Source organism: Apis cerana, linkage group LG8 (assembly GCF_029169275.1).
Source record: "Apis cerana isolate GH-2021 linkage group LG8, AcerK_1.0, whole genome shotgun sequence".
Lineage (NCBI taxonomy): Eukaryota > Metazoa > Arthropoda > Insecta > Hymenoptera > Apidae > Apis > Apis cerana.
This window is the reverse complement of record NC_083859.1, coordinates 2215072-2233558: the sequence shown is the minus strand read 5'-3', so window position 1 is coordinate 2233558 and position 18487 is coordinate 2215072. Positions and strand designations below refer to the sequence as shown.

At 28.4% G+C, this 18487-nt stretch overlaps 2 protein-coding genes across 2 annotated transcripts; one reads left to right on the top strand and one right to left on the bottom strand.

Moving 5' to 3' along the window:
* Positions 1 to 85: 85 nt before the first annotated feature.
* On the top strand, positions 86 to 8688 carry LOC108003424 (intraflagellar transport protein 172 homolog). The gene is made up of 14 exons (XM_017065661.3): positions 86 to 350; positions 574 to 717; positions 785 to 897; positions 991 to 1176; positions 1491 to 1904; positions 2026 to 2655; positions 4134 to 4580; positions 4693 to 5428; positions 5515 to 6075; positions 6160 to 6603; positions 6666 to 6989; positions 7070 to 7486; positions 7690 to 8304; positions 8415 to 8688. Exons 1-14 carry the CDS (start codon positions 312 to 314, stop codon positions 8550 to 8552), a joined length of 5208 nt encoding a protein of 1735 aa, XP_016921150.1. The 5' UTR covers positions 86 to 311; the 3' UTR covers positions 8553 to 8688.
* LOC108002834 (brefeldin A-inhibited guanine nucleotide-exchange protein 1) lies at positions 8601 to 18374 on the bottom strand. The gene is made up of 13 exons (XM_062077977.1): positions 17859 to 18374; positions 16671 to 17170; positions 16195 to 16589; positions 15682 to 16086; positions 15253 to 15609; positions 14725 to 15036; positions 14404 to 14645; positions 14043 to 14323; positions 13498 to 13828; positions 12771 to 13367; positions 12476 to 12696; positions 12207 to 12410; positions 8601 to 11914 (listed from the first exon to the last, which is right to left on the bottom strand). The coding sequence occupies exons 1-13, from the start codon at positions 17974 to 17976 to the stop codon at positions 10787 to 10789; spliced, it is 5091 nt and encodes a 1696-aa protein (XP_061933961.1). The 5' UTR covers positions 17977 to 18374; the 3' UTR covers positions 8601 to 10786.
* Positions 18375 to 18487: the final 113 nt, after the last annotated feature.

The following is an 18487-nucleotide window of genomic DNA, read 5'->3' as shown; positions in this document are numbered from 1 at the left end:
ACCTATAAATAAATAAATTGAATTCTTGATTGAGAAAAAATTAAGTATTCAATAATAATTTTAGATATTCAAATCAATTTTGAAAATATTCCTCTGATAATAAATAACTTTTCGTTAATTTTTTTGATTTTCATCATTTATAAAGATGTATTCAAATTGTTGCTAAGCAACTCAAGTGTACACAAATCACCTCATATAGTTCTATAATAAAATAGAAGCTTACGTTACTCGAAGTGCAGCAATATGATTACAAATCTAAACAATTTTGAATATTTTTAATAAGTTGATATTAGTGATCATTAAATATCGTAATGTTACTTAAATATTTGGGCAATGTTATGCCCCAACAGGTGAGTACAATTTTTAAATTTAATTTGAAAAAAAATAATTGATCAATGTGTTGCCAATAATGATCAATATACAATACAAATTGTTATAATTATTATAAAAATATATTTTAAAAATATAAAATACAACATTCTGACGAAATAATACAATATTATTAATGAATTAAATCGATATAAAATAATAATAAAAATAAAAATATACAGTTTATTTTATAAAATAAAATAGGATAGCGAAAATCGAGTAGTGAGTATAGTTTGGTCACCAAATAATTTAAAACTTGCTATTGCTTCCTCTGATCGTTCTATATATCTCTTTGATGAGAATTGTGTAAAACGAGATAGATTTTCCACAAAACCTATTGATTCAAAGGTACGTATGATAAAATAAAAGTTTTTTGAAATAAATCCTTTGTAAAGAATTATTAATTTTTTCCCAGTTTGGTAAAAAGAGTTACGTGATCAAAAGTATTGCATTTTCCCCAGACTCGACAAAAATAGCAGTAGGCCAAACTGATTGTATAATTTATGTATATAAAATTGGAGAACAATGGTATGTAACAAAAAAAAAGATTCAAAGATTAAATTTTTTAATCTTTGAAAATATTCGGTGTATTTTAAATTTAAATTTAATGTTATTTTACAGGGGAGAGAAGAAAGTAATTTGCAACAAATTTCGTCAAAGTTCTCCAGTAACTTGTTTAATTTGGTTAATTGAAGGACCAATTATTGTTGGTTTGGTAGATGGTAAGGTTCGTGTAGCATTGGTGAAGTCTCAAAAGGCTCAAACACTTTATACGGCTGATTCGACAACAATTGCATTGGTTTCAAAGTAATTTATCTTTTTTGTATTTATATTTGTAAAAAATGATATAATGATGAAAAATGATACAAATGATGAAAAATGATACAAAACAAAAATTTTCTTTCATGATGTTTCTGCTTTAAAATTGTGCCAACATTCTAAACATTCTATTTATTTTATAATATATTCTATTAAAAACAAAAAGGACATTTAATTTGATATCTTTTAATTGAGATATCTAATAAAAATTTTTTCAAAGTTCTAATTTAATGTATATATTTAACATATCTTTCAAAAATCTGATGAAATTGTTATGCATAAATATTTTTTTTCTATTTTAGTATACGAGGAACTGCTTTTCTATCAAGTCACGCTGATGGTAGTATTATAAAATATAATTTAACCGATGATGGAAATCATGAACCTTCTGGACGTATTTGTACTCATACCGTACCAGCATATGCATTAGCCTGGACTCAGTCTCATATTCTGGCTGCAGGATGTGATAGACGCGTAATATTTTATGATACTCGTGGTAAAATAGTAAAAACTTTTGATTATAGTCGCGAAAACGAGAAAGAAATCGCAGTAGCTTGCTGCAGTCCTAGTGGACAGAGTATTGCTATCGGTTCTTGGGATAAAATACGAATCTTGGATTGGAGTCCTCGACGTTCAATCTGGGAGGAGGCTAATACAAGATCATTACCTAATTTTTATACTGTCACAGCAATATCTTGGCGTCGTGATGGTTCCAGGTTTGCTTATAATTAACTTATAATATTGTTTTTAAAATATTAGAGATTTTTTGAAAATTTTTGTGAATTATTCATATTTTTATCTAAAATCTATTAAAAATTTTTGTTATTATTTTTTTAGATTACTCATAGGTAGTCTTTGTGGAGCCGTAGAACAATTTGAAACAGTGTTGAAAAGAACAGTGATCAGAGGAAGTCACGAAGTAGCTTATGTTGGACCTAGTCAAGTGATTATTCGTCCACTACATGAGGGCAATCGACCTGTGATCATTAGATCACAAACAGGATATGAAATAGAAGATGTCAAAGTTTTAGGAAGAAGTGACAATAATGTGGTAGCTCGCACTACTAGAACTTTACTTCTTGCTGATATTGAATTTAATCTCATCAGTGAAATTCCTTGGGAAGAAAAAACTAATACCGAAAAATTCTTTTTTGAATATCCAAGAGTATGCTTAATCTTCTGCTCAGGAGAATTAACCATTGTGGAATATGGAAATAATGAAGCTTTAGGCTCAGTAAGAACAGAAGCAATTAATCCTCACGTAGTCAGTGTAAGGATTAATGAAAGACAAATTGCTGGAACACCAGACATCAAAAGACTTGCTTATTTACTGGATTCTAGAACTGTTCGAATAATGGATTTAATAACTGGGCTTACTGTTGCAATGATTTCTCATGATGTGCGTGTAGATTGGTTGGAACTGAGTGAAACGGGTCATAGATTATTGTCTAGAGATAAAAGAGCCAGGTAATAAAGTTTTTTCTTAAAATATTTTTATTTTTTAATTTCAATGTAAAAATTTTATCTGTTATTATAGATTTAAAATAAAAATTAGATCGAATAAATTTTGTTAAGATATTTAATGAGAGAAAACAAAAAAGACAATAAAATTCATCAAATATCGAAATCTTTTCTTAAGCACATAAATTTTATCTATATTTTATATATATATATATATATATAAAATATAGACAAAATATATATATATATATTTATAGACGAAGAAAAATAAATAATGACAAAAATAAAAATAAAATAAAAAATATATCTCTTATGATACAGAATCCACAAAGTTAAGGAATTATCACTATCTTTGAAATATAGATGAATGAATTAGATGAATAGAGAGGAAATAATAACAAAAATAGAAATGAAGTAAAAATTCGAAAATTCCGCCATCTCTTGTGTTAAATATATTTTCGAAAAATTTTTAGTAGATGGCAATGATTTTTAATTATTACTTTATTTAATTTTTACACAGATTATATAAATATAAAAATAATTCATATCTACTCTATTCTACAAATCTATCTACAAAGTTCTGAGTTCTATAAACTTTTAAAAATTTATTTTATTTTTCTATTTAAAAGATTTGCACTAATAACAATTAAAAAATTTATAAATTCATTTAATACATATATTTATAAAAAAATGTATTGAAGAAATTTTTTTAAAATCTGTTAAATTTATTAATTTTTATGATTGAGTTGAATTAATTCTTTTACTTATCTGAAATTCTTATATCTTTTAACAAAATTACAGACATATTCTAATCTATTTTTTTTTTATTCCTACTTTGAAAAGATCTTTATCATTTAAGAGATGACACTAGCAATCAATTCTTATTTTGTCCTTTTTCTTCTTTTTGTTTATATTTATATTTTATTTGGCATTATAGATATGACGCACATTTCATTTTTAATTAATTTTCTTCATTATTTATTTTATTGTACATTTTCTTTATTTCTTTATTTCTGCTTTTGGCGCGTAATTACAAACGAGATACGAATATTTCGATAGTTTAAACGTTATCGAAAATATTCAAAAATTGAATAAAAATCATATCAAATTAAATAGTTAAAAATTTTTAATATAAAGAATATATCATGAATTTTTTAATATCTTTAATAATTTTTAAAATATCGATATAAAGCATATATTAATGCAGGAAAAAATCATTTTCAACAATTCTTTTAAATTTAAATTTTAAATTTCTAAATTTTTATTATAATCAGAAAATGTTTTATCTCGAAAAAAAAGTTTTCGAACTTATATTTAGATAATATTTTTATATTAGAAATAATAAAATATAATATTAAAGTTAAACTATTTTTTATATTAGCGATATCTTGGGATATCTTAATAACTAATATTTATATATATTTTAAAAATAATTTCTTCTAACTATGTAATTCTTAATTTTCTTATAATCTTCTTCTACATAGGTTATGGCTCAGTAATGAATTAGGTGGAAAAACTTTATTGCTAACTGGAGTCAGTTTTGCTTCCTGGGTGCTAGGTAGTGATGTAGTAGTGGCTCAAACTGGACAAACTTTGGCAGTTTGGTATAATGTCGATGCTCCTGAAGTAGCTACTTTAATTCCTGTTCGTGGTGATGCTATAGATGTTGTTAGAGAAGATGGAAGAACTTCTATCACAGTAGAAGAACTTGGAGGCAAAGTAGCCTACTTGTTAGATGAATCATTAATAGAATTTGGAACAGCATTACATGACAATGATTTTGGTAAAGCATTATTATTTCTAGAGGATTTAGCTGATAGACCCCAAGCAGAAGCTATGTGGGAAAATGTAGCCAGAAATGCAATGGCTGCCAGACAGCTATTAATAGCTGCCAGGTGTTATGCTGCTCTTGGAGATGTAGCCTGTTCTAGGTACATATATTTTATATTTTATTTCTTGATTGTTTTTATTACTTTATATTTTAATTTATAATTTTATTTTAAATTTATTCTAAATTATAATACTAAATTATTGCTTTTTCAGATTTCTAAAAAATATAATAGAAATTGGTGAAAAATATAGTGTAGAGACTGGACATGATCCACTTTCAAATTCAGATTGTTGGGCAAAACTTGCAATTCTAAATGGTGAATTAAAAACTGCAGAAGCAATTTATTTAGAACAAAATGAATTAAACCAAGCTTTGGATATGTATCAAAAATATTGGCATTGGGAAGATGCACTAATTTTGGCACAAAACAGAGGATGGTCAGGTCTCCAGGAACTTAGAGATAAACATTTGACTTGGTTACTTGAAAGTGGTCAAACAGCTAGAGCTGCTGCTATTTTAGAATCTACTAATCCTCGACGAGCAGTCAAATTATATTTAGATGCTCGTCGACCTGGTCGAGCAGCTCGACTTGCCTTGGCCAATGACGAATTACTGGAAGATAGATCGATTGTTAATGAAATTTTGAAAGTTTTAAAAGTAACAGACTTAATGGAATTAGCTGGAGAATTGTTAGAGAAAATTTCGGAACCTTTGGAAGCTATTAAGTGCTACTCCCAAGCTGGCGTATTTGCAAGAGCATTAGAACTGTCCAGAAAAGTGGATCCTACATCTGTGGTTGAACTTGAACGAGATTGGGGCAAACATTTGGTTTCTGCTGGTCATTATGATGCAGCTATTAATCATTTCATAGAAGCAGGAGAAACTGCTTTAGCTCTAGATGCTGCTATTAATGCACGACAATGGAGAAAAGGTCTACAGATTATGCAGGTTCTGAGAAAGAATATTTCTTTAACTTTTTCCATTTTTATAAAATTTTTATAAAATAAATATTTTTATTAAGCATGTCTTTGAAGGTAATTGAGGATGATGATCTTGCAATAAAGAAACAGTGTGAAAAATTAGCTGAATATTTCGCTTCCATAGGCGAGAAAAACTTAGCAGAAAAACTCTTTATTCGTTCTGGAGATATTAAACGTGCAGTAGATGTTCACATACAAAATGGTAACTGGAGTCGTGCCCATGAAGTGGCATTGGAGTACATGACTTCTGAGGAAGCAAATGAAATCTTGACTAAACATGCTATAGCTCTTTGTGAAGCAGGAGATCTTAAGCATGCTGAAGATCTATATCTTGCTATTGGTAAATATGACTCAGCTATAGCAATGTATAGGAAAGCTGGTCGTCGTGCAGATATGATCAGATTGGTAGGAAAATATAGACCAGATCTTCTAGAAACAACTCATATACATTTAGCCAAAGAATTAAATGATTCTGGCAAACCTCGAGAAGCAGAGGAGCATTATCTTGCAGCTGGTGATTGGAAAGGTGCAGTGACTGCTTTTAGATCAGCCAATATGTGGGAAGATGCTCTTCGTGTGGCAAAACAAAATGCTGGAAGCAATGCAGCCCAACAGGTCTTAATTATTAAACATAATTTAAACATAATTTTTCTTCATTTCAATCAAAATTTATACTATCATTATCTCATTTTTTTGTAGGTTGCTTTAATATGGGCACGTACCCTTACACCCGAATTAGCTGCACGATTATTAATGCAACTTAATTATTTAGATGAATGTTTACAATTAGCTTGCGAAACTGATCTGTTTGATTGGGCTTTGGAGATTATTAAATATGGAAATACTGATCAAAAGAAGGAAGTTCACTATAGATATGCTATGGCATTAGAAGATGCAGGTCGCTTCTCTGAGGCGGAAAAAGAATTCATCAAAGCTGAAAGAACTATTGAAGCTGTTCAAATGTATATTCATACTCGGGATTGGGAAGCAGCTGAAGATGTAGCACAATCAATCAATCAAGAAGCCGTTGTTCAAGTCCTTATTGCTAGAGCTAATGAGGCAGCTGAAGCACAGGACTATTCTTTAGCTGAGACTTTGCTTTTGAGAGCACATAAACCTGAAATGATTATCGAACATTATAAGGTAAATATTTAAAAATACATTATACATTGATTTATTTTTTAAATATTTTTTAAATGTTACAGAAAGCAGGAATGTGGTCCGAGGCATTACGAGTTTGCAGAGAATATTTACCTAGTCAAGAAGCAAATCTTCGACGTGAATTAGGTCAAAAAAGTGCTTCTCTTGCAGGTACGAACGCGTTTGAAGAAGCTAGAAAATGGTTAGAAGTCGGTGAAGTGAAGGCTGCCTTAGATATCTTGATTTTGGATCCTCAAGCACCTAGATCGTCTCTTATCAAAGCTGCTGATATTTTACTGCATCAAGCTGATCCAGAAACTGCTGTCCAAGTCGGTGGAGATCTTGGTTCACGATTATTTTCTATTGGAGAATATGCTATTGCTGCCCAGGTTACTATCTTATCAATAAATATCTATTGTAATGAAAAGTGATTTAATTTTATTTTTATTCTTTGATATCACTTTTTTAGGTATTCTTACAAGCAGATAGATTAAAAGATGCTATTGATGCATTAGCTTCAATTGGAGAATGGGAAAAAGCTAAACGAATTGTGAATGAACTGGCACCAAATATAGAACCTTATCTCGAAGAAAAGTATAAGGAAGCAATGCTCAGAGATGGACAAATAGATAAACTCGTGGAAATAGATGTAGATGCTGGACTTGAGATATTGGCTAACAAAGGTCATTGGAATCAAGTATTTGAAACTGCAAACATTCAAGGAACTCAAATTTTACATAAATATGTGGCACAAAGAGCAGTGCAACTTCTAAAAGGAAATACTCCATTAGAAGCTTTACAATTGTATGTTAAATATGGAACTCCTCCCATTCAACAAAATTTTAATTTGTATCTGCAATTATCAGAAAGTGTCTTAAATTCAGAAGTAAGCAGATTAATATTAATATATTGATTAATAAATTTAAAAAGTAATAAGAAAATTGCTTACTTAATTTCATTTTTTACATTGTGAAATTAATCTCATTCCTTCCTTTTGTTCAATTATATTCCATTAAATTTAATTAAAAAATGATACTCGTAAAATACAATATTATTATATTACTATATATTATTTATATATCATTTTAGGCATATTGTGAATATAGATATTTAGCTCTCTTGAGAACTGTTCTTTTAAACCTTTGGAATAATCTAAAATCATTAGAATCTGGTTTAAAATTTAAATTTAAGAAATTACTTGAAGTTACACATTATTCAGCAGTAAAATGTGGTTGCAATGATTATCCTGTACTTTCTGAACTGGTTTTAAAAACCTCCATTACTTTATTGAGATATACTGATGTTCTTCTGGCTGACAGAGCTTACTATGAAGCTGGAATTGAAGCACGAGCAGTTGGAAAAAACAGTGAGGCTTTCGTTTTTCTGAATCACTTCCTGGATTTGGAGGAATGTATTGAAGAAGGTGATAGTACTGTATTAGATGTTGATGATTTGGCCGTAACAGATTTTCCAATGGAAGTTCCTTTGCCAGAAACATTAAGTTTAACAACAGAACAAAGAGAAGAAGTTCGTGAATGGGTTCTTGCTGTATCTATGGATCAGAAAATAGAACAGATTCTCCCTACAGATCATAGAGGAGTGTATATAGGATCATTAAGTGCTCACTCTATTGGTTCTACAAATCTTCAAGGTTGTATACTGACTGGTTATCCTATTCGAGGTCCAATAATTAGATTTTCAGAGGTATTTTTTAAATTCTATTTTTTAAATCATTTTTTAATTTTGTTTTAAGTATTATTATTATATAATAATACTTATATTATATAATAATGTAATAATTATTCTTTGTTAAGGGCGAGCATGTGGCAGATCGCGATGACTGGACAAAATTGATTAATACTGCGCGTCAAGCTCCCCAAGATTCAAATCTTAATGACATTTTAGCTTTTATTCAAGAATGGTTTGGAACAATTTCAAATTATTCGTTTTGAAGACATTATTATTTATTCAATTCTTATGATATTAAATTAGAAACGCAATTGCAGAAACATAAATTTTAATGTAAATATGAATACATTAAGAATATTTTAGTTCCATGTACATACATAAAATATATTTCACAATCTATATAGTGATTTTTTTCAAAACAAAGTAAACAGAAACAAATAGATTTCCTTGTTTCTCTAGAATTTATTTAAATAAAGTTATATTATGTAAATAATTAATCTGACTTAAACATAAATAGTTTGTATGCAATGTGAATATACATGCAATGTGCATTCACAAAATTTTTCATGTGTTATCCTTAGATTAAATTCATATATAATCTTGCAAGTTATCAGAATAATTATCACTCGTTGTTTGAATATTTATCCACAATGGATATTTATATTTATATGACTACTCAGTGATGACTATGCGCATATTGCATTTTATACACAACATTTTATATTTTATATTTCGAAAATAGTAGTACAAGCTAGAAATGAGAAACTTCATAATATTAAATATATGTATAAATTTTATGAGATATTTTTTAATTCTTCTTTATATATTGTTTTTTTTAATTTCCTTGAAATCTTTGATTTTTTTTATATTTTATTTTTATTATTTATATGTTTATTTTGATATAACAAAGTATGATATATGTGATAGAATATAAAATATATACAAAAATAGCAAATAAAATCTTGGAAAAAATTAAAAGAATTTTAAACATATAAAAATTGAAACTTTAATTGTTTAAAAATTTTATAATAGAATATTTTTTTTTCTAATATATTAATACATAATAGCTATTTTTTACATTTTTTTTACATTATGACATAAAATAAAAGAACATCTAACAAAACATATACATTTTTATCTTTAATTAAGTATCTGCCATTTCTTGCTTATACCATCATTTCCTAAGTATTTTATATAAATATATGGAAAGTGTCTATAGAAATGTACTATAAAGATTTCTAAGTCAAAAACAAGATCTATTAAAAATTCTACTTAACATTATAGAGTTTTCAACATACTTAGGAATTATAAAGTTACTAATCAATGCTATAAAAATATTGAAAATCATCTTATTTTTCACTCAGTAATCTATTTTTTGTTATAATATAATATACTTCAAGAGACACTTTGTATATATTAATAATAATTAAATATACAAAATATTTGATAAATATTGCATTTCCTGGAAATACTACTTTTTTTTTTCTTATTCATTTCATATTAAATATACCAAATTTGTTATTCAAAACATATATTACGTTTTCATAATTTTAAATAAATTTTATTCTTTTATTTACATCCGAGAATTATTATTATATATTCTATTTAAATAATTTATATTTAGAAATGTCTCTTGTTAATTTTCATTTATAATTAAGTAAAATAAAAATCCCATAAAATTTCATTAAAATATTTAAAATCTTCCAATTTGAATTTGAATGTAAAAAGAAAATTTACATATATGAATATAAGTCTATTATTATTATCTTCTTTAGAAATTCTATATTTTATCAAGTCCAGAAAACATCTTATTTATTAAATATATGTATTAATTGGACTATATAACTCTTCACTTCAAATCCCCTCTTTTTTTTTATAAAAATGAAGAATATGTTAAATATAAAGAAAGTTCTAAAGATATACAATACATACATATTATGCTTTTTTTTAAGATTTTACTAAAATTCATTTTGTTCGACATATTATTTCGTATGTTTATTTTTAAATATCGAACAAGATCCATATTTAATAATTTTTCTTTTATTTTTCAAGATAAAATATTTTAAACGAACCATTTTTTTTTTATTCTAATTCAAATTACAATACATAGGAGAAATTCTTGCAAGAATAAAGCATAGTTATTTTCAAATTAAAAATAATAAAAAAAAAAAAACAATATATATATATATAAATTATTAAAAAATTTTAAAAGTTAAATTAATTTTGTATTTTTCAGTATTTTTTCATCATCAAATATATTTATTTTAGATTTTTTTCTTCAAAATAAAAATCTAAAATCAATCTGATTAAAAATTTTATATTCTCATCATTTTCTTTATATAAACAAATAAATAATTTAAATTTGACTTAATTATAAAAACTTTTCATGTTCATTCAAAAAAAAAGTCAGTTTCAAATTGCAAAATTCTCTCCTATCACTTTTAAGGTCATCTCAAAGATTACATAATCGCATATTTCAACGATTTTATTATAATAATTACTGCTGTGTGATCCTGAATACTGGACCAATTCTTAAGAAAAATCTTCGGAGGACAGACCTTAATTCTGGTTTGAGATCAAAGCACATAACTTCACAAAGTAAGGGATAACAGCTAGATGCGTGAACAGCAAACCGATTGTCATTCATCTTTAGGATCCTTGTGAGAAGTAACAAAAGTATTGGAGTCCAGGCATCTCTATGAGCTTCAGTAGAAAGTGTCAAGAAATATTGTAATGCTTCACAGGCTACCTCAACAAGTCTTGCTTCCACTTTGCTCCAATCAACTCTATGAGCTTCGTCACTATACATTTTGAAAAGAATTCTTAATGCACATGCTAAAGATTGTGTTTCTTGTTTAAGCAAATTTGGTTTGATATTATCCCGGAAACCAGCCTTCCATAACACATTCCATTGCTCGTGATTAGAATTAAAGCTCTTTGCAAATCTATGGGACTTTAATAAACATTCAACTAATTGCAATAAGTGCATTGTAGTCAGAGCACAATACATGCCCTGTTCCTCCTTTTGTTGATCTGCACCAGCCCTTGCACCCAATTCAGAAGACTTTCCATTAAACATATCTGCTTGTGCTAACGCTAAGTTCTCTTGATCCTCTTTCCGCGATGTGGCTGGGTAAAATACAATATTGTCTATAGTCTGAATCAATTCTAATTGCACGACACACTTTATTAATAATGCAGAAAAAATTTTGTTCTTCACAGTCTCGCCATTTGTTAAACTTTGAGAACTGTTACTTCTTTTAAGAATTCCTACATGACTATCTGTTTCTCCTGTGATTACATCTAAGTCAGATTCTTTATTAGGTGATTGGGGTTTCCAGGTGAGTAAAGCAGATGGCAGAGTACTTTGAAAAATGTCCAGAACACAACTGCAAGTTTTTTCCCAAGTTTGTTCGTCAAACTTTATACCATTGCTGATCACTAGATTTTCTAAGCAGTTGGTTCCAGAACGTGCCAGCTGTTCATTGTCTTGTTGTACACACCAGAGTAGCTGAGAATATAACTGCTCTAGAAGAAGAGGTCCCAAAATATCGTAAAATTGTGAAAATACATCGACGATTGCATATAGAGCGTGATTGCACGTTGTTGTCATCCATTCTGCTTTCTGAAATATTAGCATAAATTTATATTACCTATAAAAATTTTTGTATTATTAATTTGAATTGTATAGAACATATGATGTTCATGATTAATCTTGATTGCATTAAAATATTTTTGTCCAATTTCCAGAGATACTTACAAGAAAATATACCCAGATGTGAACGATTACGAATAAAAGAAAAAATCAAATACTTTTTCGAAAAATATAATATTTGTAAAAATTAATCAATCAATATCGGTATTAAATAAGCATAATACATCACAATAATTTAAAAAAAATAAATTTTTTTATCTACCTCTGTATGTTGCTCAGGAAGTTTCATGTTATCAAAGATTCTAAATAAAACTTGGAATAGATCTTTCCACCAATGAGGTTTAAAAGAAGCTCCATGTGTTTTCACAACATCGAAAAGAACAGTTAATGCACGTGTTCGAACGTCTAATTTACATCTGCTTACTATACATGATAATTCAAATAACAATGGGAACCACCCTCTAACCTAAAAAAAGATTTCTCAATTTATAAATTTTTCATTAAATTTGATTATATGTAAAGGATCTTTACCCAAGCTCTGTCTTCTTCGGATACCATTCCACTATCATCCATCATGCCCTCTGCAAAGAGATTCGGATTGGCATCAATATATGATGCACAAGAACGTATCAATCTTATAGCTTCCATGCTTGTTTCTGGAAAGGAAGCATTGCAAGCAAATTCACTGAGGCACTTTACAGCGTCTTGGAAAGAATCAACCATAATACTAAAATCTTCAGCATATAACTCATCTGAAAATATATATTATATATGTTTTTTTATAAAATATCAATTAAAATTACTATCTTGAATATTAGAAACTTACTTATAATTTTTCCAGTCATAGAAAACGCAAGCTCCACTACAGCTTCATCTCTATCACTAGCTGCATGATGAAATACGCTGAATATATTTTTCCATCCTGATCGAATGTTAGGAGCCTGTGAGTGCACAATTTGGGCAACACAACGAACTACCATATCCCGTATCACCGGAGAACGGTTCTTCTTCATAATATGCTCAAATGGCCTAAGAAAATCTTTTTGAAATCGGAAATTAGCGAATTCTCCTTTTTCAATGAATTTGGTTGCAAGTTGTCTTAAAGAATCGACTGCAAAGAAGGCAATATCCTGACGAGGACTACAGCCAACCCTATCAAAATGATCTCCTATCACTTGCCAAATTCTAGACCACTGGAGTCTAATACGTCCCATATTGTAATAAGAAATCTCTACAATCTTGGTTAAAGAAAACATCCTTGGTTGTGTTGGATGAGATAATTCTTCTAAAGAAACTTGACAGAGAGCTTTTACAAATTCTACAATAGCATCACCATCTAATCTAGTAGAACCAGTAAATATTCGATCAACAGCAACTACCACACTTTGAGAGCTTGTTTCACCTATAGATTCTTTTACACTGGCTATAAAAAATAAGATAAATATATATATGTATATATATATTCTTATTCAATATCAATAAACATAATAAAATTTTTATTAAATAAAAATAAAATTTGAAAAAATATCAGAAATAATCAAAGATATACTTACGATCTAACGAACTGAGATTCAAATTATTATTTTGGTGAGAATTATTGTGAGTTAAGTTGAAATTCACTAATGGTGCTGGGAAATGTGGTTTTGAAGGAGGACCAAGAAGCTGTGGTCTGACTCCAGTGCCAATCAATTGAGCAAGCTCAAGTTGAGAGATGCACTTTACAACATCCAACCAAGAACTACCAAGATAATTGCCATCAGTGTGAGCGACAGTAATTAAAGTTTTAATTGTGTCAATATTTTTTGCTTTCATTTCAGTGATTGGTGAATTTGCAGTCAATAAGGTGAACCGTGCTAAAGCTTGCACATATGCGTCCCGTTCTAACTATAATTGAAAAATGAAAATATATTTAAAACAAATATTTAATTTTAATAATTTTAATATAATAATTTTTAAAATCAAATATAAAATATATGAACATATTATTATGATACAATTTTATAATAAAATTCCATGAAAAATTAATCAATTGATTAAAACTGCAAAATAAAACTGAACTAGTAATTTAAAATTTCGCTGAGATTATATAAATATTTACCGTCATATGAAATATACAAGCGATGCGTATTGCACATCTAATACCATCTAGACAAAGAGAGGCAATTTCTGGATCATCACAGTCTTGAAGGCCAACACTGAATGCAGCTAAAAATGGCGTCCATGCAATTTTGAACATCGGTCGAACATGTTCTAAGTGTTTAGCTGTAGTGAACGGTGCTTGAACATGACTAACAGATTCCATTAAGTTTTTGGCTGCTGTTGAAATTACTTCCATTTCCATATTCCATAGAAGCCGTCGCTTCTTTTCACTAGATATTACTAAATATTAAACTTTAATTTTAATATGACTGTATAATATATATAATAATTTTTTTAATTTAAAAGATTTTTATTTTTACCTTGTTTGCCAGGTCGATTAGGATTGGATTTCATTTTAATTTCATTACCCGCAATCTCATCATAAATTTTCGATAAATATTCTTCAGGCAAATCCTCATTGTCACTAATACGTCGATTTAGTTTTATGTATTGTTCTTTTGTCATTTTATTTTTTACTTGAGGTGAATGAAGATCAGTAGTTAGCATAATAATTGAGAAACCCAATACATATGCAGTATCCGCACTTGTAAATAATCCATTACTAGAAATATTGAAAAAAAGATGATTAAGCATTAATAATAATTGTAAATAAATAATATGGAAATTTAATAAATACTTACTTTGGATTACATTCGCAATATCTGCTAGCAAACTTTTCCATCAGGCGATCAATTTTCTGGGCTTCACCAGGCAATCGGAAACCCTCGAGAAAATATCTGAGGGCTGTAACTAAATCGCGATCGGCAAAATTCATTTGATCAATATAACTGTACATTACCTGATTATGATTATGATCGCCAAGAAAATCGCCAATCGCGGTCTTATCAAGACGTTCGTCCATATGAAGCCAACGAGCAACGTCTTCAGACAAATTGCCTAAGAGACCTTGTTCTTGAAGATATTGTACTCCTTTACTTGGTTTTCGATTAAAACTAAAATAAAAATATTAATTTAATTAATAGAATATATGTCTATTATCTCTTTTCCTTATAATATCTACATGAAAATTATAATATTTAAAATTATAATGATTTAAAATATTAAGTAATTTTATATATTTTATTATAATTTAATAATAATTAATTAATAAAAAATTAAAATTAAATTAATTAAAAAATGTCGAAAAAATAAAAAATTATAATCCGTACATGTCAATTCCAGTCTCCCAGACTTCTTTTTGTTGTTTTTGCACTTCATATTGCTCAGGAGAATCTGGGATCTCTTTATTACCTACTAAACTAGAATTTGCCGAAGAGAGACTGCCAGCACTTCCATAACGAGGAAGTGGAGGTTCTACTGGAGGATCAGGAGGCTCAGATGGAAATTGTTGATCAGCTGGAACACTAGGATTCACATACAAATCTCTGCTCCATTCGACCATACATTTTAAAATTGATACCAAGCATTCAAGACCCCTGATCCGCATTGATTTCTCCTGATTAGGTGAAGCACCTAATTCTAGAGCTTGTCTACCTTGTGCAATCTTTGATAAGTCATTCACAAGTCTATAACAATGAACAAAAAAAAATAAATTCAATTTAATTATTTAATGAAATTAAGGATATTTTTTTACAAACCTTTCAAATAAATTCGCAGCTGACAAATCGCAATCGTAGTTTACATATATATCTACAACACTTTGTGCGTCCGCACAAATACGAGTCAAAGCATGAATTACCATCCATTTGTGTTCAAAGGAACTACTAGAAGTCTCAAGAATGTTCATAAAAATTTCTTTAAAAAAAACTTCTATTTGCATCTTTAAGTGCACTTTGAAACGAGCCAGTAATGCAAGGAATAATGCCAGAGATAATTCAAATACTTCAGGAACAGAAGAGACACCGTTTTTCGACAATGCCACACAAAGATATTGTTTTATGGCTATAACAAACATTTCGTTAGAACGCAATACTGGCCCAGCATTTTGCAGTATACCAAGAAGCAATTGCAAAGAAAGAATCTTTGATCTTAATTGATGAGACCTAGAAAAAATATATTATATATTTTAAAATATATTTTAAAAAGAAATTATAAGTTTTGTTTTCTATATTAATACTAAAATACCCTGTTAATTAAAACATTTTTCATACTTGGGATCTGGAGTACCATCAGGAAGTGGTTTCATTGAAAGTTTGCAAAGAGCTCTAAAAACCAAGAAAGCATCTTTTTGCAATACATGTGTGAATTTTGCCCGAACCATATTGTCATTTTCTACAACAGCTTCATCAGAATTTTCGTCTATAGGCACTTGATCTAAACTGGTTTCTTCTGATGTTATTATAGTTGTATTTGTTGAATCTTCAGGAATAATGGAATTTACAACATCTTCCAAAATTCCTCGAACTATCAATTGTGGTTCTTGATTATTCTCCATAGATTCTTCATGATTCACTGCTTCAGTTTCAATATCACCACCAGAATTACAATTAGTAGAATTCATATTGTTTGTTTCAGATTCTACTTCAGTTCGAACTATTTCTTCCTCCTAGAATATAAAAAATATAAAAATCAAAATTGTTTTTATGGAGATTTAAATAATTTTATATTAGTTAATTGATAAACTTACTGCCTGCGTTTCCATACGTGCAAAAATAACATTAATCATTTGAGTGAGTGTAGCTCGAGCAGTAGTTTGATTTACTAGATTCCTTGAAGCCAAGTAAACACTATACACTGTACGTATAGTAAGCAAGACAGTACCTTCATGAACTTCTACATGTTGACTTGTCATTACTGTAAGAAGAGCTTTTATAATTTGCAATTGAACTCCTTCATCCGTTTGTGGCCCCATGAAACATCCGCATATTGTCTCAACAATGCGAACAATCAATAATTTATTTGGCTCTGTAGAATCAGGTATATTTCCTGTAAGATGTCCATATGCAATTAATTTTTGCAAACAATCTAGAGCAGTAACCACAATTCTTGGTGACTTGCTCTGGCAAGCCAATTCAAATGGCAGAAAATACTTTTCTGCAGAAATAACATATGAATCACTGCGTGGTTGTGGCAAAGCAGTTGAGACTTGAGTATTAGAGCCTTCTTTGATCTCATTTCGTAAGTTATCTGAAAAATAAAACAATTTAAATAAATCTTTCAAATATATTTTTAAAATTTAATTGTATGTTACTTAAGTAACTTTATATAATAATAAATAAATAAAAATAGATAGAAATATAACAAATATATAATATATTATGACACATGCATCAAATATTAAAATATTAAAGTTTAAGAACATTGATATGAATATGAACATGAATATGATTATATATTATTCAAAATTATGTGTATGTATATATGTATATATATAGTCTTATCTTAAATGTCAAACTAACAAAAAGCTGATGTAATATATATTAATATATATTAAATTAATCTAATTTATCTTTCCATGAAGACTAAAAAATGCAATTCTATTTAATTTTTAATATCTAAATATTAATTTAATAATTTCTAAAATCTATTATTTATTAAAATATATAAAGTCATAATATTATATTATAAATATATGATGAATAAAAATATAAAACTATTTATTAATATAAATTATAAAATATATATAATATAATTATTTATATATAATGATATATTATAATTTTGAATTTAATATAATATGCTTATATACAAATAAAATTTATAATGTATTTTATAATTTCCATTTTATTTACATAAATCTCAAAAAATTCTTTCAATTATACATATAATATTATTATATAATATTATAGAGAACTTTTATAATTAATGTATTTACCAAGTGCAGTTTCACAGGATTTTCTAAGTTGAGAAAGGTGCGACCGTTTGACATCCCGGTCAGCCAGGATCTTTTCTAAAGCTCTGATAATGAACATTTCTTTAGAGTTATCTCGCATCGTCGTCGAGCCGTGCTGATTCCGCTGCTAGGCTGCCACGGGAGCACACGCGACTCGACGAGAGTCTCGCATCTTTACCACTGTAATTTATGTACCGGTTCCTCGTGCATTGTCTTGCACTATCTTTTGAAGACAGAAGTTGTCTGCGGAGACTGGCAACTTCTGCGACACTGTCGATGAAATGTGGATCGATCAGGAGCTTTGAGAACGACAAATAAGAGAAACAATAATAGTTCAAGCTAATCTCGTCATAGAACAATGTCTCAAATCATTTTTCTATGAAATGTTATAAAATGATGATGAAATTTCAAAAAAATGACAGCAAACTTTCGAAACAACAGAGAAATCACTCAGGACACAGACTAAACGACGAAGGAGAATCATGTGGCGCCCTCAATTTGCTAGTTATTTATGATGAAATCCCTAGGAATTTAGGAATCCTTAGATCAGTATCGTATATATGTTTCAAATTTTTATGAAATTTCTTAATATTTTCTCTTTTTTTCGAATT